The sequence below is a fragment of the Phalacrocorax carbo genome, chromosome 17 (assembly GCF_963921805.1).
Source record: "Phalacrocorax carbo chromosome 17, bPhaCar2.1, whole genome shotgun sequence".
NCBI classification, from domain to species: domain Eukaryota; kingdom Metazoa; phylum Chordata; class Aves; order Suliformes; family Phalacrocoracidae; genus Phalacrocorax; species Phalacrocorax carbo.
Window position 1 is genome coordinate 2,330,040 of NC_087529.1, and position 25,586 is coordinate 2,355,625.

At 48.4% G+C, this 25,586-nt stretch overlaps 1 protein-coding gene and 1 long non-coding RNA gene across 4 annotated transcripts in view; both read right to left on the minus strand.

Moving 5' to 3' along the window:
* Window positions 1–25,586, minus strand: part of SSH2 (slingshot protein phosphatase 2) — a 104,021-nt gene that overhangs the window by 45,626 nt on the left and 32,809 nt on the right. Inside the window, 1 exon segment of the mRNA XM_064467883.1 lies at window positions 23,246–23,289. Coding sequence (XP_064323953.1) covers window positions 23,246–23,289 — 44 coding nt within the window.
* Window positions 4,025–10,844, minus strand: LOC135316088 (uncharacterized). 3 transcript variants are annotated; one of them, XR_010375541.1, is made up of 4 exons: window positions 10,751–10,844; window positions 8,202–8,386; window positions 7,446–7,494; window positions 4,025–6,116 (listed from the first exon to the last, which is right to left on the minus strand). It is a non-coding gene; the product is annotated as an uncharacterized LOC135316088 (long non-coding RNA). The 3 variants fall into 3 exon arrangements; XR_010375542.1 differs by lacking the exon at window positions 7,446–7,494; XR_010375543.1 differs by lacking the exons at window positions 7,446–7,494; window positions 8,202–8,386.

Here is a 25,586-nt window from a genome sequence, read left to right on the forward strand (position 1 = left end):
AAATATTCCAAAAAGCATCAACAAAACAAGTTGTACAAACAAAGCTTGGACGTGCCCTGGAATTTGGGGCTGGAGATATGCACAAAATCATTTTTTCATACAGTTTGAGCGCAGCAGGTCACGTCCTAGAAAGGGGGCAGCTAACACAATTAGGATGCTTATTAAGAAATCCAGGCACTTGGTGTTTACAGAAGAAATCTGATTCTGTGCACTTCTCCCACACCGGAAGCGAGACCGTGAAAGGAATTTGTTTTACATGATAGTCCCCGAAGGATTCCAGGTCTCCAAGTCAAGACATTCCCAGATTAAAGCCCTACATGACATTCTTGCACTATATACTGTTTAAACATCCACAGACTTTGATGCATACCATCGGGTTCACGGAGCGGGACAGTTATACCCAAGAGATCACTCCGCGATGTTTGACGACCCCGCGCCGCGCTCCTACCAGCTCAGCCTGTCCAAAATCAGGCAGCTGCTGTGGTATGAACAAAATGCTTTCAAAAATACATTCTTAAAAACGCTTTAATCAACATGAGAAAACTTCGTAAGGAGAATCTATTGCATCAAGGATCAAAAAAACCCCTTTTTGATTAGTTATATTTGGAAAGAGCACGCCTCTGATTGACACGTACTCATCTTTTTTCCCCTCTCAGAATTAACACGGTCCATGTTGATCATCTTTAAACCGCGCAACCATCTCCTCTGACACCGCAGTTTGAAAGCGTTCCCTTCATACCCAGCACGTTTCTTTCTAAACCTTAAACAATAGCTGACACATCCTCCACAAGTCAGTTAACAACCAGCAAGCCTGAAGGGTCTCCCCACTACTTAAATATGTTTGAGAGAGGATATTTTATAACTAGACTTCACTCTGGTCTTCCTGCACGTGCGGGTGTAGGATTCATCGCTGTCACAGACCTGACCATGTTTGGCCTGACTGGCAGCGCCCTGCAAGAAGGACCCCTCTGCTTTAAATACGGCTGTAACACAAGTCGAAGGAGACACGCTAAGGTCAACATACTGTCCCCTCCCCGCAGCAGCCAAGTCCAGGGGCACCTATATTTAGACAAAGTATGCCCAGCATTTTAAAGATGGAAGGAGACCACTGACTTGCCTGAATCACTGCCAGCGCTGGCCGTCTCCCCGGGACGGGGACAGTCTGACCAGAAGCTGGCAAGCCCCCTGGCACCCGCCGAAAGCGGGGCACCCTGTGCACCCAACACAGCCCGGCGCCCTGCCCGACGGCCACGGCTCCCCCAGGCACGAGCCCAGCCTCGCAGGCTCGGGAAGAGCAGAGCAGCCACAGCGCGGGCACAGGCAGGTCGAGGAGGCCATCGCTCCATCACTTCTTTTGCAGGTTAGGGCGGAGGTGGCCAGCACCGAGCGCGGCTGCGGTCAGCCGGAGAGCAGAGGGCCTGCCGCCTCATGGAGCGGCTCCGTGCCAGGACTCGGCTCTGCAACTGCCCCGACGCACGGAGCGGAGGAGTTATGCTGGGGAAGCAGCCTGGCCCTGGTCGCAGCCTCCTTGCCTGCCCTCAGCAAATACATTAATGGACCCCTGTAAATAGAGCACCAAAACAAGGACCACTCTGTCTCCACACAAATAAACCAATGCTGAATAATAAGCCTTTTCCTCTGTGCTAAAAAGAAGCAGATGCTTATTTACCAAAAGCATCAAAAATCATCAAGAGGCTCTCGGATTTGATTCTTAAAAAAAAAATAGAAGGAAGTTACGTGTTCAGTATTCTAACTTCTGCGGCACTCAGCACTTTCCATTTTCTCTCATTCTTATTGCATCCTCCCCATGCACGAGGGCTTTTTGATCCCTAAATGACAGTTTCCAGCAGAAACAGTAAAATGAGTTTAGGACTGAGTGTCCTTTTAGATTAGCAAAAAGGACAGTCAGCTGTAACCAGCAATGTGAGATGGTGTGTGAACAGTTTCAGAGAGAACAGCCACGTGCCAGGTTTCTTTCAATAGGTTTTGAATTGAAATTAGAAGTTGCAGGGAGCTTTACCTGTTGTGCTGATACAGCCCGTAACCAGGCTATTGATCACCCTTGCAAATACGCCAGCGACTTCATTTTATGGAATAGCAAAGCCACAATTAAGGGAATACAAACTTTAATGTGGCTGCAAACAACTTGAAATTTTAAGCAGTTAGTAGTGAGAAAACAAAAGACAAAGGATCAGAAACGTTTTATAGTTGGAAGTTTCACGGATTCTGCGTCTTTTCTTCAATCCAAGGCAACACTTAGAGGACAGTCCTTAGCATAAGCAAGGTTAACCAAACTTCAGATTCAATTTAAAGCTGGAAACCAAGCAAGAAATTCAGCATTGCTCCGGGTGAGCCAACCCAACGCCACGGGGGATGGGGTAACTCGGCCTGTGAAGACAGCCGGCTCCCCAGCAGAGAGGTGACGCACTGCCTCGCCCGCTGGTGCCCGGAGCAGGCAGCCCTCCCCTGCAGAGCACACCTACCCCGGCAGAAGCCGTGAAAAGCACTCCAACGTCTTGCTGGTGTAAGCCAGCCATCAGGAAACGCTCTCCAAATCAGACCACGAGATATAATTATGATGCATTTCAAAAATGCAGACTCAGCATCGCTTTCCAATCCAACTCTTCCCCCTGCGGATGTAGCACGTTCTTCCTGGAGACAACATCCCTTGTGGCTCTGCTTTTCTTTTGGCTCTCTGAATAGGGATCAGCTTACCAGGAGTCCTTTATTCCTGAAATAGCTTCCATTAACCACTCACCATACACCACTTTAAACAGAAGCTGACAGACTGTGGGATGTCTAAGGCTGCCGCAGCATCTCCCAACTTGAATAAAAGCTGAAACCAAGGGCAGCCCAAGAGGCGAAAGAACTCGGAGATTTCCAAGTAGCAGACAAGTGGACTTCTTCAAACTGTTCCTAAGCATTGCAATGTTTTTATACAGACACTTTAAATAAAAGCAGGAAAGCAATACCATTTGAACCATCCGCTCTTCGTGAGATCTGCTCACAAAAAAGGGAAATAAAAGAAAACGCAGCAACGTGCATGATTTTGAAGCTTCACACCGTGGTTTTGCATTTGTGATCCCACAGTACAGCTGCAAATTAACCTACTCTTTTAGCACCTTAACGTGACTTTTGGCTAAAGGACGTGTCAGTGCTTAACTTCAAAATGCATTTTAAGGAGTTTCTGACTCAACATAAGAACCCTGCAAAGTTTTGCTGACTAAGACTCAGACTGGAAACACATTAAATAAAAGTTTTATTTTACAAGAGCCTGAACTCCGAAGAGTAGAGATTCCAGATGTGTTTATCCCTGCAAAAGTCAGGTGCTAAATTTCATCAGAATTAGCACTTCAGGCAGTTTGGCAGCCTGTTTTCAGTGGTTAACTCAGGTCTTCGTATTTCCTAAAAGCATGCAAACCCCTTTAAAAACCACATATTAAAGTAGAAAGATCAATGGAATACTAAACACTGCCGAGTATCACAGACCCAGAGAAGTCTCTAACGAGAACAGAGTGTACTTTAGGGAAAAGGCTCTTAAACGGCTTTTAAAAGGCTCTAGAACAGCTATTTGCTTCATTTCAAGCTAGAGAGCCTCTCGTAAAACATTTCACAGTGTACTTGAAGGAACTAAGGACAAAGAAGTCAGTAACTTTACAACAGCGTCAAGGTTTTGCTCTGGCGACTGTGCTGGGCAGCTCGGTGATGTCCTGCCGAGCAGGCGCTGCTCCCCGAAACGGGGGCTCCCGGCTTGCTCGCCCAGCGCGGCGTTTGGGGGGGGTCGGCTCAGCACCACGCGCCGGCCCCGCTCCCCCGCACGCGCCGAACCTATTGCCACGAAACTCTCCGATGGACGTTTGCTCCCTGCTTGTTAACCGGGCCCGTGAATATTCCTCCGTTCGCTTTCTTACAACTTTCTCATCGTGGCAAACCAACAGGGGGGCTAGAAATGGTGCTGACAAATTGTTTGTTTTTATTTAGACTAACTGGCTTTCGGGCTTTGCAACACAGAGGAATGCAGCTGTTCCGCTTTGCATTTGTTTTTTTTTTTTTTAATTTCTCCATCTTTTCCAAAGCAAATAAAGGGAAAAAAACAACCCTAACAATAACAACAACAACAAAGAAGCCAGTGACAAACTCTTCACACACCACCACACAGAGCCTTATAAAAACCCAAACCAAACCAATTCTGGGTTCACTTTAATCCAGCACCAAGCTGCAGGAAGCAAGCAGAAGACTAACAAAGCTTCAGAACACAAAGGTTAAGAATAACGACAGATAGCCTTTCCCATCTGTACCTTTACACAAACGAGGTTCCCTCTTAAATTATCACCTGACAAAGAGAAATTTATCATTTGCTAATCAAAACGACCCTCCTCCAGTCCCACCTGCCGTTTGGAGCCTTTCACAAAACATCGGCAATGCACCCGGAATACGGCTGCCCGCGCCCGCCCGCCACCGCCGCGACGAGCCGGAGGCGGCTGAGCCACAGCACAGGTAACAGCCCGCTCCAAAGCGTCCCGCGAGGACGCCGCAGGAACGGAGCCTGCAGGGCAATAAGGGGCTCAGACGAGGAGATTCGCGCTCTTCAGGCTGGCGAACGAAGCACGGGGTGAGAGGAAATACAGCACCATTCGTTACGCACAGTAACGCTGGCGTACAGACAGTTAAGTCTAAGCTCAGCTCATCAAGAGTCCTCTGGAGGGGCAGGAGTCCCAGCCCACCCCAGGCACTTCAAGACAGCACTGGATCAAGGGATGAACTTACTCTGCTTCATCCCTGTGCCTCCACCAGACCCGCAGCACAGAATTCACCTGTAACAAATCTGTGCTCTTCCGGTGAAAAGCTGGAAGTTTAACAGAGTGAAGCAAAGGCAGAACCGCGGAGTTACCGAGGAGATCACAGGCAGGACAAAGCCCGGGCTGGTGGGACAATGTGGACCTCAGTAAGCCATTGTGAGAGGCGTGTGAACAAATTAAGGACTTCACTACTAAGTGACAAAGATCATTTGTTTAAAAGAAAGGACTAAATCATTTATGGTTCAGCAGCCCCTGGATTTATCCTACTTATAACAAAGGTGTTTTGAGAAAAAGCATACTTCTTAAATGGCTTATTACAAATAAACCCAGAGACCCCAACGGGCTGAGTACAATGTTGATGAGGGCCAGATAAGTACGGGATAAACAGCAAAACGCAGTGACCGAGGAGCCTGTGGCCTTAATACACCTAGAAATGCCCAAATTTGAAAAGCTGCCAATGCCAAGAAGCGCCGTCCCTATGCGGAGAGTTGACGGGCTGGATTCCTCTGTCGGCCCCAGCCCTCCCCAACGCTGGGGTACGGCTTAATTTTACCATTCGCCTCCACAGGGTTTTCTTTCCCCCACCTCCCTCGGTTGCGGGCTGATGTCCTCGAACCAGGAGGGTCCCCTCTGTCCCAGAACACTTGGTTAATCCTACGCAACACCGCAATAGGTGCCTGCAGAACAACTACCGCCAGTCTCCAGTTGCTTCCCAAGCTGCCGAGTTCAAGCTCGGGCCCAGGTGCCTCGGCAAAGCAAAGGGGCGTCTTCCGAATACTTCGGCAAAAGCACGAGCATTCAGAATTAGCGACAGCCACGAATTTTACTCCGTGCGTTTGTGGAAGTAAAAGTCTTCAGCCAGCTGCTACAGAACACCAGGGCTGGAAACAAGCTGCAGATTCGCCCTGTACACATCACATGCATTACAACGGGGAAAAAAATATCGCTGAACTGGTTTTAAACCCATACAGGCTGATAATTTAAATGCTGTTTGCCAGACTGATGCAGAGGAGACGGCAACTCTTCAGAGCCTATCGTAGAGCAGGATGCAGGATTTTAAACTTTCTCTGACCCCACAAATACGCGTGAGAAGCAACATTTCAGGAAAGTTAGCTTTAAGTTGTTTAAAAAACAATGAAGTAATATCTTAGCCAGGGGCTCCCAGATAAAGGTACAAGGAAGTACAGTCCTGCAAAAAGAATCCCAGCCAGCCTCTTCACTGGCCCCAAAAGGTCCTTTTCTGCTGATAATCTCACTCAGGTCCTTCTGCTTCATAGCCTTTCGAAAAATCCCAAGCACTTCCAGAGAGAGGAACATCTGCAGAAGTTTCAAGAAAACACAGAATCTCAGAGGTAACCTCTACCATTCACCGCCTTTTAAAACCTGAACTTGGCAGCCCAGAGCGTGGGCTTCCTCACTAAACATATTGCTCAAAAACTGGTGGCGGTGTGGGGGTTTTGTCCTTGAAACACTGGTTTGCTGCTCAAGTTTTGATTTTACGTCTGATAACCATCTCTGTCTCTCTTCCAACCCCCTACCAGGAAGGATCGGTGAGACAAATACCCACAGCTTCCAGGGCAATAAAAGGAAAAGCCAAGCAGGAAAAGGAGTTATGAACAATACAGCCCTGGCTTAGTTAATGATCAACTTCAGAGCACACAGCATACTACCTTTACACAACTACCACAGCTGATTTGCATAGAGTTTTTAATTATCAGAGGGTAGTAGGAGGCCTTTTACACACTGCATTTGTGTTATTGCAATCAGCAAAGAAATAAAAAAAGATGAGAGATCGCTGACGGCCCCGCTCAGTCAACAGGAAGCCTGATCACTGTGCTGGGGGAGCTCAGCCGCGCAGAGGAGGAGTGGGCAGGAAGGGTAAGGGGTCAGGTTCCCCTGCCTGCACATTCCCACCGCGTCCTTGACGGAGCACGAGGCTGTCTTCAGCAGCCATACAAACCCCGAGGACATAATGCACACTTAACCGGAAAGCAGCGCTGCTATAGTCCGTACCGATCCCACCATCCTGTACGAGAGGTGAAGAGCTAATCAACTTGTCTCCGTATTTCAAACACCTCCAACCTGAGTGACCCTCTGCTCGTAAGGCGGCCTCAGCTGGAGCCAAGAGCGGTAACCGGCATCACTCTGCTGATCCTCAGTCTTTTGAGCAGCTGCTTCCAAGCATCTCCTCGTCAGCTCTTAAAAACCATCGACTCTCAGCACAATGGTAAAACGCTCACAAAGGTACAGCACTTACAATGGTACGGAGGCAATTAAAGATTTCCAATAACCCGCTGCTTGGAGGATTAGGGTCTAATGGCTGAAGAGTCAAGGTTTTTGGCAGCAATAACATTCTGGGCAGATAAAATGGTTGTAAGGCTTCCCGTATGATAAATAAATAAGCAGCTCCCCAAACAATGCCAACAGCAGCCGCACACCTACCTAAAGTTCCTGACTTGGCACTTGGCGTAATTTAAAATTAGATGGTCATGAAATTTCCTAGCAGATAGGCCGCATGACAAAGGTACGTGGAAGGGGTGGGGGAGAACAAGGGCCAAGGCAGGCTGGGCACAAAGGCAGGCTGCGGCGAGGAGGAGGAGGCCATACAATGAGGTGTTGTTAACTTAGCGTACGGTCTGTGATTACCTGCGCAGCCTGGGACTTCCTCTTAGCTGTGAAGTGGTGTTTCTTCACACTATGCAGAAAAAGGGTTGTCACTTACAAGAAAACTGATTAGGTGAGAGCAGGAGGCTGCTAAGCCAAGTCTGCAACAACAGCGTGGCTACCTTTAACCTTTCGCTGAAAATAATTCTGTTGAACTTGTGGGTTTTACTACTTTTTTTTAAGAGCTCCAAGATATACCTAAAACACTGTGAAGAAACTATCTATTCTAGCTCCTTTTCCCCCCCCAAAAGTTTAAAATACTTATAAAAACTATCAGTTAACATCTTATAATAGAAAACAGACTGGTATGAAGCAAGTACAAGAACCGTGGACATATTCATGTTTTTAGATCCATCTGGCTCCCACAGCGTCGGGAGGATGAAGCAGTAAACGGTATCAGAGTGCGTTAACACATGCTTAACGCGAGCCCAGGGAGGGCTCTCACGGCTGCTTTGCGGAAAGGGAGCTGAGGCAGAGACAAGAAGATTTAAACACCCCCAAAAATGCCAGGGGGTGCGGGAACCAAAGCTAGGCTTTGGTTACTTCTCAGGTTCAACCACAAGGCGAAGCGCCCATCGCACTGTCAGGCAGCGCTCCCCTGCTGAACACCCGCCTGGTGGGACCCGGCCACGCACGGCTGCTGAGATAAAGAGGAAAACTAAGTGACAGAGGAATCCGCCGTTATCGCAGGGACACGGAAAAAACACTTCAGGGGCACCAACACAATGAATGAGCTACCTGAAACTTGGCCAAAGGCAGAGGAAGCGACTGCAGGCAGGAAGAATGGCTCTACGGCAATCTCTGCAGGTTTCTTCTGTTAAAAATGCTTTGGTATTTGCAGACTGTCTGAAGTTTTGCTTTTTTCTTTCTACCTTTCCATCAGCTGCCTTAGAGTTTCAGCAGACCAAAGTGAAGTTTGAATCCTACGCACAAACAGACCAGCAGATCAGCACAATTCCCACGAGGTTCAATGAGAGCAGCAAGACTTTCTGGAATGAGTTACAACCATAAATTCTGAGCGTTCTGCTAAACACAAGTCTCTCGGACATTGATTTGAATCCTTGTGAACCTGAAATGAATTAGTCCCAGACCAGCTGACTACGTTACTGACTAAAAGCGTCAACACAAGAGTAATTTCTGCTGATCTCTGAAAGTCAGAGCTGATTAGCCAAATACATCTACTAAAGAATACACTGAAACAGAAGTTTCTGATAACGTTTGGGTCACTACTGCCCTTCCCATTCCACAGAGAACACATTTTTAGCACGGCAAAACAATAAAATCTGGATTTTTAGGCCTTACCCACGATGAAATAAGGACATCCAATATTAACCAGACTTTGTGAACTTGTAATTAGGAGTATAAACTTTAAAAGAGGTCCTTCTTATGCCAGCCCAAAAGCCACAGCACCGGCCTGATTGACAACGCTATCGAAATATTAATCCAGTGCTCAGCCTTGTGCAAACATTTATGTGTGGGCCAAAAGCTCAGTCATTCTCATGCTTATTAATCTTTCCTTCCAGCAGGCAAAGGACAGTGTAAGCTCCTCTGATAACCCAGTTATCTCCCTCCCCAGAAAAGGAAAGGGTGGTCCTTCCCACCTAGTGGCAATTTAAACCACTACTAGACACAAGACCGCAGGGCTACTGGCGACGGAGGGAGCCGAGACAAGCTGTATTTCCCCTCTCTTTTGATCCCTTTCTGTGCAGTCTCAAACCGAGGGCTAAGTGTTTGAGCAGCATATAAAACAAACATCTTAAAAGCACTTAAATTGTTACCTACCTAACATAGTTTGGAAAGTCATCCTGAGCTGTAAGGAAATGTTTCAGCCTACAGTAGGCTGGGTTTTTTTCCACAATTCCAAAATTACTGCCCAGGGCATATCCAGTTCGCACCCGTGCTTCCACAGACCACTTCAGGTACATCACCCTTAAACCTACATTATTGGCAGCCACAGGGAAAGCCGTCATGTTCACAGGCAACACCCCCAGCGGAAAAAAAAATGACTAATTGCAAGTATTTTGGGTAGACTCTGAAAGGCTCAGAGAGACTTAACTGATTACCAAATAGAGCAGTGATTGCTTACGCTCCAATTAAAGGCCATGGAGTCTAGGGACTTATTTCCCCGTCAAGCATAAGCAGGGATATCTACTGAAGACCTCATAGGCGCGAGGCAGCTCAATTTCTAGCAAGACACTGTCTTCTTGCAACAAGAACACGGTTCCAGGTGGGACTCGGCATTTTATCCTACTATCTTTAAGCCTTTCATGATGTTTCCAAGAGATAAAACAGCCGTTGGCTTCTTTAAAGAAATAGCAAGCGTGACTAGACCGCAGGGACTATCTCCGAAAGCCTTATCTGCCGCCCCATAGCAGCCCCTTCCCTCCTTAATCCTTCCAGCCAAACCCCCGCAACTCAGGCGGTTGATGTTTAATTGTCTACAAATTAAATGATTATTTATATCTGCATTTCAAAGGAGGGTGTGCAGCTGGAGAGGCTGATTTTGCAAGCGGCTTAGTCTGAGGCACAGAGACACTCTGCACCTCATAGCTGCCCAAGACTGGCAGCGCTTAAAAACTGGCATCAGCTCATGTCTCTCCCTCACGACCTGCAGGTCCCGGGTGTAAGGTCTCGCTCCTGCTCCTATTGCACCGACCTGAAGAACAAACCCCAACCCCGCAGCCCCCATCTGCTGCCTCGTGACGAGCCAAACCGAGAGATCAAATCAGGGGGCTAATCTCTGCTTTAAGCCCGAGAGAGCGCCAAGGTACACGGCCAGGGGAAGCCTGTATCTCCTCTCAAGGCACGGCACGGCTGTGTGTCTGCTGGGGGGCAGCGAGGGGAGCCTGCGGCATCCCGGACCCGGGGGGGTCCCCGCGCCGCCCCCAGGGACCCCGCACGGGGAACCGGCGGCTCCGGCAGGAGGACGGGCAGAGCCGAGCTTCCCCCGGGCAGTTCCCGTATCACCGAAGCGCTCGGGCGGGACCGGGAGGTTTGTAGGGGGAAAGCACAGGGCGGAGGAGCGGGGCCGGGGAAGCGGACAGCCCTGCGGTGCCAGCGCTCCCCGCAGCCCCGCTCCCCGCAGCCCCGCTCCCCGCAGCCCCGCTCCCCGCAGCCCCGCTCCCCGCAGCGGTGCCGGCTCCGGCGCCGTCGTGAAGTTTTGCTCGAAGGAAACCTGCGGCGGACGCGGCTCCCGAGAGCGGGGCCGGCGGGGCCGCCCGGCCCGGGGGGAAGCCGCGGGGAGCCGCGCCGGTGGGTGCGGGTGCGGGACCCCCCCCCATACTCACAGCTGGGCGATGGCGCCCTGCGAGATGACGGCGTTGTCGGAGAAGTAGGGGATCATCGCGGCGGCCCGCGCAGGCGGCCGCCCTGCCCCGCGGCATGGGGAACCGCCGCCGCCCGGCCCCGCTCTGCCCCGCCGGCCGCCCCCCGCCCACTGCGCACGGGCGGCCCCGCCCCGGCCCCGCCCGCGGCCCCGCCCCCGGCCCGCACGTGGCGGCGCGGGGCTGCGGGGCGGGAGCAGCGGGCGCGGGGCACGGGGAGCAGCGGGGGGCAGGGAGAGGGTGCTTGGGGGAAGCAGGGGCAGGGGGGAAGCTGCGGGGGGCAGGGGGGAAGCTGGCAGTGAGCAGGCGAGGAGAGAGGGCAGGGGGGAAGCTGGGGCAGGGGGGAAGCAGCGGGGGGCAGGGGGGATGCCGGGGCAGGGGGGAAGCTGGCAGTGAGCAGGCGAGGAGAGAGGGCAGGGGGGAAGCCGGGGCAGGGGGGAAGCAGCGGGGGGCAGGGGGGATGCCGGGGCAGGGGGGAAGCCGGGAGTGAGCAGGCGAGGACAGAGGGCAGCGGCAGCGGGGCACACACGTCCCCCCTCCCTCAGGGCTCAGGATGAGACCCACCGCTGGCTCCTTCAGGAGAGAGGGAAGGGGGCGGCGGGCACCACCACTGGTGGCTTTTACTTCCCCCCCTCCCCCAAAATCTAGGCCAGAAGGGCCGGGGAGGGCTGCAAACTTTGCACATCAAAAGATGTTTTGCAAAAGGCAGGCAGCGACAGCTCAGGTGCTTAGGAAACGACCTTAATTTCTCTCCTGCAGGAGACAGAGGAAGTAGTTCTTGGCAATAACTTTCATACGCAGAGACCTGACAGCTCCTCTTCTGCCAAAGGAGAAGAGAAGCAGCTGCCTTTCGCTGCTATTTAATCTTTAGCTCCATCGCCCCTCAGGAGAAAAGGAAGAAAGGAAGTTCTTTAGAACAAAAACCTTGTCCTCTGGGTGCTGGGAATGCCGAAGTTGCAGCCCAAGGGAATAATCTCCTACGGTTTTCCACTGAGGAGAGGCGGCAGGGCAGGTTGCTTAATCCAGCCCTGTGCACAGGGCAGCCCCAGAGCAGACACTATTCCAGATCTGCGTTCTCCAACCCTTACACCGAGCGAGCAGTTTAACTAAGGAGTGTGGGAAAACAGCCGGGAAACCTCGGAAGCTAGCTCCGTTTTCTGTTTCCCATAGGAACGCGGGACATCCCAGCGCAGAGGGACACAGCTACGGGGCCACTCTTAAGTAGTCTGGTGCGGGTGGCACGTGCTCAGAGCCAGTAACACAGCACCAGAAGATGCCCCATTAAATGCATGTACTTATTAATGGTTCCTACTCAACAGCAAAAAACCACTGCCCCTATGATCAGACAGCGGAGCTAGAAGCCAAAAGGCGGCTTCATCTAGGGTTTATTTCCAACTATGAACTAAAACCTTCAGAGAAGCAGAGAAGGGTTTAAAAAAAACCCAACATAGTGTGACAGCAACTGCTTCAGGTCTGACACTTCACAGGAGCAAGACAGACACGTGTCCCAAAGGTCTCAACCATCCCCACTTCAGGGGCTCCCAGACAAAAGGACAAAGCAGTAGAATTTGCGATTCTGCAAGTTTTGCTACAATATGGTTTGGTTGCATTAATTTAAGCGATGTCATCTTATATAGCCAAGAGCACATCTCTGGTAATGGTTCCTCACAGCTGTAAAGAAAATGCAGTGCCAGCTTGCTGCAGCGCCAAAAAAAAATCATTTTGTTAGGCAGAAATGAAGTCAGTTGCAAGAAGCAATGGAAAAATCAGGACATTAGAGAAATGGAGGGTAACTCAGTCCTTCCCGAGGTCAAGAGACTGGCAAGAACCTCATGCTCAGTAGTAATGCATACCACACATTCATAGACTGAAAAACAAACCCAGAACTTCTGTTCTATTCTAATTAATAACTTCAGGGCTTTATTCAAGCATTGTATTAGACTAAATGCACTTAGATACTGTCCAGACCAGACTCACATGCAACTCACATGACAAAGGCAAGCCCCTAAAAACAAGTTCAGTGATTAACTACAAGCAATACCTTAGAGCAGCTACTCATAACATACGGATAATAGATTTGTAAATGAATTAGTCCTGGATTAAATACAACCACACACTGTGTCTCCATATGCCAGGAGACCAAACGATGACAGAAATATCCCAGCTTGTTTCTTTTTCAACCTTTAGAAAACAGGAGTAGGGAATCCTCAAATAAGTTCATCTGTTGAAATCGGCACTAATAAAATGTATTTGAACGTGGTTTTGTTGCCATAAAGACTGAAACACCAGCTTGAGACTGACACTGCCTTCAGGCTACGTGTTAGTGAGATTAGCAGTTCAGTTCCCCCCTCCATTTGTATAGCGTGTGCCATTTTCATATTCTGCTTTTTAAAATCAGGCTTAAGGAACACCCTATAGCTTTGTCAAAGTTGCATCCTACACTTAGACATAAGCAGAAGTATTGGCCCAGCGACCAGATCTCGGCACGCAGGAGCAGGCAGAAAGAAGGGGCTGCGAGGGGTTGCACAGGAGGGAGTTGAAGGCTGCAGGTCACCAGAGAGCCAAGAAACTGCTCCTTGCTGGAAGCAGGTGCACTCTGCTGGGACAAATACATAAAGAATTTAAAGTGCACAAAATTGCAGTGATGACAGGTAACGGCCTAAATCACTGCCGTGCTGCAACAGAGCATGTGAGCACCGCCATTAATCACTGCGTGACAAGATGTAAATAAGTCTGTCCGGGGCTCCAGCGCTTCCCAGCCCAGGGCATGAAACGACGCTTTGCGGCAGGGGAAAAGGGCATTGCCCGTACCGGTTCGGGGCCAGCCTTTCGTGCTCCCCAGGAGGTCACAGGATTAGCAGGGCCATGCCGGCCGCTGCAGAGGAGTGGTAAACGCCACCGCATCCGCACACCGTACAGCACGGCCCTTGTTGGGCAGCAGGGTTGCATTTCATCTTTGAATACCGCACCCACTAATGAACTACAATTACATACATCGTGCAAGACACGCCGTTAAAAAAAAACATTCCAAAATCTTTGCCAAGCTAAGCCAGCTACTCTCCAGCACCTAGAACCAGTTATGGAAGCATCGTGGAAAAAACCATGAAGAAAAGCACACAGGGTGTCTGGCCAGGCGCTTCAGGAGGAGGGAACAGAGGGAATGCCCACCAGAGCTGCCTCTGGAGAGAAGAATAAGGGGATGGAGTGAGAAGACGCATGCACAAATCTCTTGCATTGACTGGTAGTGTTCTGTCTGCAGACAACAAGGCTGAAAACACATGGTTTATTCATACAATCCATCATCTCCCCCAGCGTCTGTATCTCAAAGCAACACAGTCACCGTAGCTTGCACCGGTGACTTCAGCTGCCTTACTTTGTGCGTTTTAACACGCTTTGACCTTGCAATGATGTGATAGAGTAATTCTGTGTCCGGCGCGGGGCTAGCAGCTTGCAAATGGGATTCCCCCTGTACAGCTGAGCCTGCGGTACATAGGTCACCAGTAAAAAATGCATGAGGCACTCTAGTCAGGTTTTGCATTAGCATGCACAGATTTGACGCTTGCAGAGAGCACGCCTACTGCTGGACACGGAGTCCTGTCGGTGCACATGGTCCCCATGCAGAGAAGACATTAATCAAGCTAATGTTTCCATCCAAGATCAACAGCTTAAGGCTGAATTGCTGCTTCTTGTCAGACCACACAAAGGTGTGGGTGTCACCGTATTCCGCCCACTCCTATCTCACAGAGGTTTGCTGAGTGTCTGCTCACATGCTGAGATGATTAAATCTGGAGCATGGATTGTCTTATTAGGCATGTTCAAGTCTTAGCCTACACTGGGGCCCGGCGACCTCTTTTTGTTACAGAATATGTCTGCCAGCAAGACTTTTCTCTGCTCCTCTCAGTTCTCTCCTTTTGAAGAACCCTCATGAAGACGACATATTGCCATAGTCTCTCTCAACTTGGGTATGAAGAATTGGGTATTATTTTAAGTCTGTTGGGACTGAAGTCCAGGTACTCTCAGCAAAAGCAAGGAACGTTTGTGTCTTCCTCCGACACAGCAGGGTAAGCCTGGGGAAGGCACTCCAGCCCCAGTGTCAGTCATGTTCAAGGTAAAGGGAACACCGGGATGTTGTCAGGCGTAGGAATTTTGGCCTCCATCTATTAGCATCAGTGTGATGGAGAAGGCAATGCAGAACCCGAACCCATGTTTTCAGGGGATTATGAAAAAACTGGTGAAGCTGCTGCGTTAGGCAAACAAACCTCCCCCTCACCACCATCACATCCTCTCCCACAGGGCGATGAGCTACGGCAGTGCCTGCTCAGCCACCTTTACTGCGCGTACGGAAAGTTTGTTCTTTACTGCTGGGCAGCTGTTTCCGGTGTCGTTTATGAAGAGTTACAGAATTTTGAAAACAACACGCAGCCGAGCACTGGAGCCTTGCGCAGGCACCGCTGGGGAGAGCAGAGGTAGCGAGTTCATTTCCGTGCGCAGAGGTGGGGCCAAACACTTTGTTTTTCTCACCAGCAGCGATACTCAGCCTTTCCCCACAAAGACAGCTGTCTCAGCATCAGGTCTGATGGGTAAAAAGGGTCCCGAGAGGTAGCTTTGAAGAATACTGTGCCACACTCCAGCTGTTTGAGGGTCAGAGGATCGGATGCCCCTGCTTTTTTGGTGGGAGGTCAGTTAATTTATCCTATTGCTGTGAGGACACGTGGCTTTCAGCAGTGAACAGAGTCCGCAGATGAGTCTGAGTGGATTAAGAGTCCAAACAGATGACTTATCTGGGGAGAGCCTTAAATGAGCGCAGCAAACCTGTAAACAAGTAGAGACTGATCCGTTGGGAGCAGCACCTCCTGTGCTCGTCCCCTCCTGCTGCCTCCCCACCTCGGAGGGAGAAGCTGATCTGTCAGAAGTCTTCTGGCCATTTTTAGCATGGGAGACAAAGCTACTGTGTTACGTAGTCCCGTTTATCAAGAAAACATGAATCCATTTCAGTAGCAGGGATCATAAACAAGCCAACGCACGCAGGGCAGAACGAGATAGAGCACAGTAAAGAAACAAAGATTTCCCAGTAAGCGAGAGGCATACCACCCACCGAGGCAGCGCTTTATTACACCAGCTTTATTACACACCATACGGGAAATTTAACAAAGTAATTATGAAGGAGCCCATATCTAGTTAAAAAAAAAAAGGGGGTGGGTGGGGGGAGGAACAGGGAAAGCATGCAAAACTATACTTGAATCCTGAAGAACCAGTCAGAACAGGAAGCCACATTCTAAATTTGGTTATTTAAGCTGTCAAAGAGTACTTCTGTTTCCAGTTCTTGAGCAAAGAAATCAGACAGGTGCAGGGGCAGAGTGATAAGCATCACAGAAAGAACAAACCCCTGCTTTTAAAGCCCGTTTGGTCAGTTGCCCATCGTGATCGATGATTAGGCTTCTTAGCTGAGAATTCAACACCTATTTTGCAATATTATCACTTCATTAAACCCTTCCCTCACAAACCCCACACCCAATCATTGTATAGCGCACTTATCATTAAATCTTAGAGGGTCTGACACACCGAGGTCAATGCTCAATTACACCCGTTTTACAGAGGCGAAGCAAAGATCACCGAAGGGACCCAAGCAGTGCCACCAGGCAGCAGGGGTAGGAAAAGGGGCACAAGCCTCTGTCACTCCGGCGTCTCAACAGGCAGCACTGATGTTGGACAAGGGTAACGCGCCGAGACAACTTCTGCTGAAACATCTTCTCCCACAGCCACCTTCTGCTTTCTGGAGAGCTGCCTTCCCCATGTGTTCGAACAACTCAAAAGAAGCTTTGAAGAAACTAGTTCTTTGGATGCAAAACCTACAGTGCATCCCCTTTGCACAGCAAACTGCCCTCCATGCAAACATCTACATCGCTACTAAAAAAAGTTAATCCAGACCCTCACAAACTGCTACAGCACTGCTCCAAGTCCAGCAAGGAAGAAAGATGTGTGAATGATGTGTCTGAGGTCGTAAAATAGGCAGTGTGTTATTTCAGTGACCTATGAAAAAGGAACATCTAAATCCTCTGAACCGTCAAAAACACCCCCCTAATTCTATAAAGGAATGTTTTTGATGCAAAGATACCAAAGAGCTGAATGGCAACAAGTCCAGCAACCCTGGCCCAGATTCTCAAAATACATTTAAGAGCCTGAAATCCACACAGAACGGAAAACTCCTGAGGATTCACATTTAACTTGGAAGCCTTGCCAAGGTGCCCTACCAGGAAAGGGACCAGAATGGCTATTCTGGATTTTCCCTTTCCATTTACAACCAGAACCTTTCCTTAACTTAGATTCCTCCTGCTTTGAGCACCTGGTTCATGCTCAGCAGGAGACACAAGCACGTACGGAATCCTTCTGGCACCTCCTGGTCTGCCCCTCCTTCGCTAACCTCTGAAGGAGCACAAGTGCATGCGGGCGGCTGTTCTGGGCTTGCTCGGTGCCCCCTTCGGTAGCTCAGGGATCTCACCCACCTTCATTCCTTTTACTTCCCAGTTTGTCCTTGCCTTGTTCCTCATTCACATCCGTTCACACACTTAGAATGACAAATTTTAAAAAGCCCTTTTTTAAGCATTTGTATTTTGAGCGAGCTCCCTGCAATGGCATCGTACGGTTACCTGGTAATTTGGTAACGCAACGATATTAGTCTGCTTGATCCGTCAACCCGAAGATCACACCTGAAGTCATCTTCCACATCACTGTGACCCACAGGTATGCAAGCGGACTGGACTGAGCATCTTGTAACCGCAGACATAGACCTTGCAGTGAACTAGCCCTGCAGATATCTGTTACTAATCTCATAAACCCAATTTTACTACCAGGGCTATGCCTTTGCTCACGGTTTGGTGATAAAGCACCTGGTATTCAGAAATGAAGACCACAGACCCACTTTCACAAATCGTGATGTGCGGGCCACAGCACCTTTTCTGGTGGTCAGCAGAGCTGGCAGATTAACAGAAGAACAGTTCTTTATCTCGGTATTACGCTTTCCACAAGCAGCTGGAGTGAATGCCACAGGGAGGCTAAGCTGTCACTGAAAGGAAAGACAGAAAGATGGACTCAGGAAACACGTTCTAAAGATAAGGGTCATACTACAAGAGCTTAGTAAACTCTGGCATGGATAAACACAAGCTTTCCTGTACATGACACACAGTCCCCTCTTACTCACGATCTGGAGTTAACAAGCTGCCTTGCGCACCCCTTAGAAGATTCAGCTACTGTTCAAGTACCAACAAAACGAACGTTTGGCAGCTGCAGCCACAAGCAAAGGAAGGGCAAAGAAGGTTTCGTGGCTAGAACTCACAGCGCATGGCTTTTGTAAGTCTCTCTTGTAACACAAGATATGCTTTAGGGCTAGCCAGAAGCGTCAGGAGCCTGCCACAGAGCACCGAATGGCGACGATACCCATCTCCAGAAGTCACAACAGACGCAGGATGCTGCAGATTCGCACGTCTCGGTGCGGACTGAATGAGCCTCCCGAAGTGCAGTCAATTCATATCACAGAATCGCCCCCCTCTCTCCCAGAGACGAGCACGTCTGCTGCAACCCTCAGGGAGTGAGAAGCCTACAATAGGTCTCCGTTTTAAAAAACAAAAAATCAAACATGTTGGCTTACAATTATTGAGCTGTTGCCCTATACACGGCAGCACATGCACCAGTTCCACTTACTATTTGAAAATCAACTTTTATAGTGTTATAAACCATAAGCTCCTGCATCAGACTGTGGTCTTTTGCTCCTAAAACAAAGGTATTTACTCACAGCTTGAAACCTTGAGGCATCTTGGCACATCTAACTGTTATCATGGCAATAATCTGATTTGCTTTCCTTCCCAGTTCACTCCTGGAAGGAACTATCTTGACTAAAAAAAACAAGCCAGAAGGTAAGCATACTTAGGCTGCAAAAGGTGTTGGGTTTGTTGAGGTCTTTGTTTGTTTGTTTTTCCTTCTTTTTTAACAGCACCCTCCCGCCCCCACCTGAAAAGGGGAGGACAAGCACTTTTTGAGCACAGTCTCAGGTAACAAACCCCAGATGTCGAGCAGGACCGAATCGCACGCTATGGCACTTCAAGGGAACGACAGGCTCCTCGGCTTTACCAAAGCAAATGGACTTTAGTCTGACCAAGTGCCAGGCCATAAAAGCTCGAAGAATTGCTCTGAAGCCCCCAGCAGCCTCACTAGGCAATACAGCTTGCTCAATTTTACATGTAGCTGTTCCTGTGCAGCCTCAAATGCTGCATTTCAGCAACAAGAGCTGTTTCAAGGCACACAGGACTGGAAGATACACAGATAGTGTGGAAATGGAGGCACCATTTCAAACACAAAGCCAAAAAGCAACCGGCAGATCCTGACAGCAAATCCAACGCAGACTGCAGCACCGCTGCTGCCCCGGGCCCTGGAGATGTCATTTGTCAGCAAAACAAAGATGCTGAATCCTTGCAACCTTGGCACAGAGCACACAAAAACTGAACGTCGATACGTCGGTTGGTGTAAACACAACTCAAAGCTCGATACACATGCGTTTTAGGGAAGCGTTAATAACACTGGGACGATGCAAAGAGATTGTTAACAGAAATGCTCCATTAAGAGCGTATTCAGCGCGGCAGCAGCACGTCTGGGGACGGGAGGAGATGCGCAGGCCAGCTAGCTGTACAGCCTCCAGATAGCCTAATAAAAACGTCTAGACGGTAGCTATGAAGGTAATAAATGTAATAAATAGACTGTTCGGGACATCTGCGTATGCAGTACTCTGTCTCAGTCCCATTAGCCAAGAGTGAGACAGGTGACAAGGGCTGGCTCCATCAGGGACTCCAGAGCAAGAACTTGGACCCGTGTGTCAGGGGTTCGGGGATCTCGCCCATAAGCTGCAAGAATGGTCACAGCTACGGCAGGGTGCAGAGACCCTGCTGGCCTTCCCCAGAGCAGGCCTTGGGTGAGAGAGAAAAAATTCCACAAGCCTAGCTGGTTTTCACCTGTTTGCTTGACTTCAGGTATTTGCAGTGTTAATTTACTGTGTTTTTTAGTAACAGATAGAAGTCTTTTTAAAAATTAGGTCTGTGTTCACAATACCTAAGAACTTTGCTCAGGTAGGAAGACAAACCATTCCTCTCTGCATCGGTACAAAAGAGTTTGTCAGAAAATACTGTTCCAAGCATCTTCCAAGGATAATTGCAGAGCCCACATTGACTCTCTTTCTGCATATGTAATAGCTTTTTCCATCTTTTGGAGAAAAGCTTTAAGTGGATTCTGCTAATTCATGAAGCAGAAAACTCCTCATTCCGTGATGGTGCCGGTGGAAGCAGCCTTGTGGCGAGTGCAGACTTGTCACATCGTTTGCTCTGTAGAGCAGGTTTAAGTTTAAACAATGATTTCACGCACTTCCTCTCCCGTCTGCGGGACTCGAGCCCATGCAATCACAGTCGCCTGTGGTGTTCGGTCCTAAAGACCCAGATAGGTTATTTGTTCTGGGTATGATGATCTCGATGTACCTACCTACAAGTTTAAGCTCCCCTTTGAAGGTGATTTCTCTGCCTCTATGGAGGACATTTAGACTGATTGCTCTTCATAGCCTCAGCTCAACAAGCAGTGCTCACTCCCGCTGTCAGACTGCCAGTCTTCTCTGCATGTTCCCCTCACCTCAGTATAAACCCCGTATCTCATCAGGGAGAAAAGATCAACAGCAGAACCCTAACAGAAGAAGCTCTCTAGAAATTGCTAGCCACAGGTCTAGCAATGCTGTTGAGCTGGATCTAAGTGGAACATTCATCTCATTTGAGGCAGCAAAGCCTAGACCGTGCAGACACACATGGGGACTCAAGGGGATGGAAATGAAGGCTGCACAAAGTGACCTTCAAGACAGACCTCTGCAAAAATTCACCAAAAAAAAGACACCAAAAAAAAGACACCAAATATGTCTACGTGCTTTTGGTTAGGTCTTCCGCTAATTCCCTTGCAAGCATTAACATTTCTGTGCACTAACATCCTATTTAATAAATATTGAAAAGTTATTTTATTAGCCCAAACATGCTTTAGCCACAGCAGTACTCTTGTAATTTAACGCCCCGTTAACAGGATGAGTTTGGGCATGCTTGATGCCAAACATGCTACCCTGAGGTAGTGTCTGAACAAATTTTACATGAGTGCAGGAGACAAAAGGACTCCTGGTCAGAAGAATTTTACAAATAGCAAAAATCCCACCCCAGCCGACTGTAGCTACAGCCAGGTCACCCGAATTATGCCTCAGGAGAACTTCAGCAGCCTGGCCGTGCCCGGGCAGGCGGCTAGGAATGTCAGCCTGCTGCAGAGCGCTGCTTCGGCGACACTGCAGCTGGTAACGTGCCTTTCTTTAAAGGCCAAACTCAGTTCATTGCCTTTTTACTGTCTGGATTTTTAATAGCTACTATTTGCTATGTTCCCTTGAAAACTGGGGATCAGATACACCCAAAAGCTGTTTACAGACCACTGCTGCTCCTCCACAGCAGGGCTCCAGGTTGACTACTTACCACATTTGACTGTATTATTTTTATCCTACTGTAATCAAACACATTTAACACCCACCCCCTTGTTTTCCCTAAGAAGGATCTTGATTTCAGTTAGCTTTCTGACCCCAGCAACAGGAGTCACGGAGTTCAGATCACCACATCAACAGCAGGTTGTCATTTCCTACCGCAGGAAGTTATTTAAAATATATTAAAACAACACTCGTTTCAAACCTAACCTACAATTGTTGCTAAGTGCCCACAACAATTACATACCTCCCATCCCCTCCAATACATTATGTATACCGAGATCAAGTCATGAGTTGATCTTGTGACTGCTGGAAGGCTAAGTGAAATTGAAAATCAGAGTTTAGCTGAGTTCAGTTCGAGCCTTTGGGAATTGTCCTTTCCAGCTTTCCTCTCACTCATGAAAGTTGTAAAATGAAGAAACGCAATTCTTAAATCATCATTTAAGGGTAGAAGACTGAAGGAAACAGACCAGTCACCTTCCCCGGGCCACACAATCGCAGGACTACACTGAAATAATGGGAATTTGTAACCAGGACAGCTTTTCCTTTCACAGATTCATCCAAGCTGGCCCCAAATCCAAAGCCCAAATCTTGTTCAAGTCTTAAATACTAGAAATTACAGCTTCCGTTGTCACCTACTCACACAAACAACATTTAAGTGAAGAACTGTAACAGCCAAAAAGCTCATAAAGTGAGCACTGTTTCACCTTCACTTCCCCTTTACTCCCTCTGGAGGGAATCTTACACCTTTCATAAAATTTGACTGCAACATTTTAAGCCAAGAAAGTGCTCCTGCTCCTGGAGAGGTTACCTAGTATATACAGTTTTTGCTTTTATTAAGTTTAGCTGAAATAATTCTGATGGCTTAGAGGATAGGAACAAAGCTTGCGAGACTAAGAGGTCTACACTTAAGACTACAACTATGTTATAAAACCAGCATTAATACTTGTCACTGTTCGATCAGCTGAGTTTCATGTTTGTTTGGTTTTTAGGGATAAGCATTTATCGAAGAAGGTTCTTCCTGAAGCAAATGAAACCTGCATTTACTAAAGTGAACATCTCAATGCAAATCAATCCCAATTTTTTTAAAAAATCCTGTAAATTCTCAGTGTTTTCCCGGCGTTGGAGTAGGCGTTTGGCTATCTGCATCAGTAGCAAATACCTACGCGTCCACCAAACGTGCTATTTTAAGAAGCACGTGCCCTTACGGCGTAGGGTCACCCTGTGCTTCAGCTGCTAGAAACTTCTCACAGATCCCAAAGATGTGCACAAGGGCATAACCAGGAGGTGAAGAAACACAGTTCAAGGACAACTATCACTGCTGAAGTCTCTCCTGTGATGCTCCTACTAACTACAATAATCCAGTTCAGCTCTTGATCGCAACAGAAGCTTTTTAACCAGAGAACAAGAGTTTATTGGTGTGGTTATTCCTCTCAGAATATTCTGATGATGGACCAAATCCTGAGAAACAACACACAACACTGGAGGGAGCTAAGGAACAACACACCCAGGATTTGCTCCTAAGATATAAGCTAAGTCTCCACCTGCACCGAGAAGTGGAGTATCACCATCTTATTCAGAACACGTCTGCAGGCAAGACACCACTCCCAGCAAGCAAACAGCAGCCTGGAGAATATACTCGCCGACATCTTCGTGAACTGTTCCCCATATATATTTTTTTAGGGTGTAATCTGACTTCTCCTGTTTCCTGCTACAGCAAACTCTTTACTGGGAGCCTCATTTAGGCCACGGTTAAATGTCTTTTCCCGTAAGGTACACATAAGACAGTTGTGCAACATTAACAAGAGGCAGAAAATGATGCACGTTTGCAGAACATGCCAGAGCAACAACAGAACCCCCTGTGGAACATTTCCCACAGAAAGGTGTTCTCGAGGGCTCCTGCAAGCCTCAGGTGACAATCTTACCTTCTGGGCTGGGACCGGCATTCTTCTTCCCCACTGTCTGCCTCCTGCGTACATAGGAAAGGAGAAAAAAGTTAATGGGCTTTAATACATGCAGAATCCAAAGACTTACATTTCACTGGTTTGATTGCAGAAGGCAGAGGAAACTCTCACTGCTTCTGCATGTAGCTGCCACTGCAGAGGAACTCGCTTTCTGCTCAGCTGTCACTTTGTGTTCTCTCAAAACTCTTAAAAACTCTATATTACAAGACTTTTTGCCACTGCAGGATTTAGCATGCTGTTGCATGGACTTCCAGTGACCCCTGCCAAACAAGGCAGGCCAAGAGCCAAACACACAGTTTGCTTCTGGGTAAAAAACTCTGGGTTTTTACTACCTTTAGGTAGATCATATTAAATCATAGTCCAGTGTCAGCAATCAAGTGTAAGAATCCACAAAACCAAAAAATAATAAACCTGCCAAATAGGACTGGGTGAGCGCAGAGAGACTATAAAGTGGAAATCTGACATACTGTGCTGCTTTAGATGCAAAATTAATACGCACAGTCTCTAACGTGCTGCGGAATTTTACTAGGCCTACCTACCAGAGCCCAAAGCTAAACCTCGGTAGGGAGATCTCAGCAACTAATTCCGCTTCACAGTACAGTTACGTATGCATTGCCAGGCACCGGCTGGAGATGGGGTATAGGATCTGATTTATCAGTGAAAACTTACTACGGTCATGCAGGTCTGAGGGAGCAACGCGTTTTAAAACACACGAAGCGGCCAGTCAGTGCAGGGGCATCCCAAGAAAACCGGAGTTCAGCGCAAGGTGACAAAGGAAGCAAAGTGACAGTTTTGTGCCTAGCTTGCTTTGGGCTCCCCCCTGCAGAAGATCTCTCCAGTGAGCACGTGCCGCTTGCGGGCAGCGTACAGTCCAACAGGAGCTGCACAGAACTGACCCACAGGAAAGAGCAAGACCTCGGTACGGCGCCATGTGCTCTGGTCATTTTTCAGGACACAAAGCACCAAGTAAGTGGTTGCAAGACCACCATGACCACAGGGGTGCTAACATTTCACTAACAAAGTCATGTGGTGGGCACTTAATTCTCTGAAGTGCTCTCTGTTTTTTTTCTTTTTAATGGTTACAGAGTTCTTTTCTAGCTTTTACTGAGCTCCAGCACAGTTACTGCATTTCTCTCATTTTTCTACCCCTCATCCCACCATCCTTTAAGATGAACACATCCTCTCATGAGCAAAGACGCTGGCATGGATTGTCCCGTGGCAATAAGAGAGTGAACTGTCATGTTCTGTAGCTTGCGTTACTCCTGAGCCCACAGGTCACTTTATCAACACAAAATGATGCACCTGTACTGTGCTTGTAAAGCAGGAAAGCAGGGACAAAGAAAGTCCAGAGTTGCTCTTCTACAAACACCTGCAGAAGAGCGGAAGCTCTGAAGCCCAAACGTCAGCAGAGAGCGATGGCATTTCACACAGGGATGAAGTCAGAGGCGATTTATACCAATGCAGTCACCGTGCTCTCCTCCCCAGCCCTGTCCCTGCCCAAACACCTCCGCAACAGGCTCCCATAACCGTCTCCCACAAACAACCCCAGGGGGGACTCTACAGCTCTTCTGAGAAGGGAAACTATCCTCTTCCTCTTCAGCTTGCTTCAGGAGAGCAATTTGAAAGGTGGTCCATCATGCACGCACTGTTTTCTGTTTTATGTACCATGGCACACAGATGGGAAACGAGAAAAGGTGTGTAAGAGATTTCATGGGCTGGGGAAGGCTGGGGAACGAGATAAACGTCAAATCCAAGTGGAGTCAGTGATAAAAAGGAAAAGAGGAACTGCGAATGGCCAGGCCTCTGGTTCAACCCCAACAAAGAGGACATGTACGCACCTGCGCCCAGGGCAGGAGAGGAAGGGAAGCAACAGGAGAGGGGCAGATTCTGGAACAGACACATTTACAAAACCTACAGAAACTAACACATCTAAGCGTCAAGCTCAGAAAAGGGGAGGAGTGGAAAAGTTAAGTTTCCGTAAGATAACCATATAAACAGCTGGTTTTTTCCGGCAGATCTTTTGAACTACGGTCTTTGGGCTTATTGCATGCAAAGCTCATACGAAGTTCATTTTTTAATACAGAGTTAAATGCAGATACTCCTGCCGGGTATTCTGTTTCTCTCTTATTTAAATTATCTGAATCTGTGAGATATAACAATAACTGGAATATGCATGCTTGCTACTGGTGTTCTATTTCTAAGAACAGAACTAGAACACCACCATGAATTAGTTCACTTGGAGCCACCTGCAACCACAAATTCAAGCTAAAACCTGCAGACCATCTACAACAAGCAAGAGCTG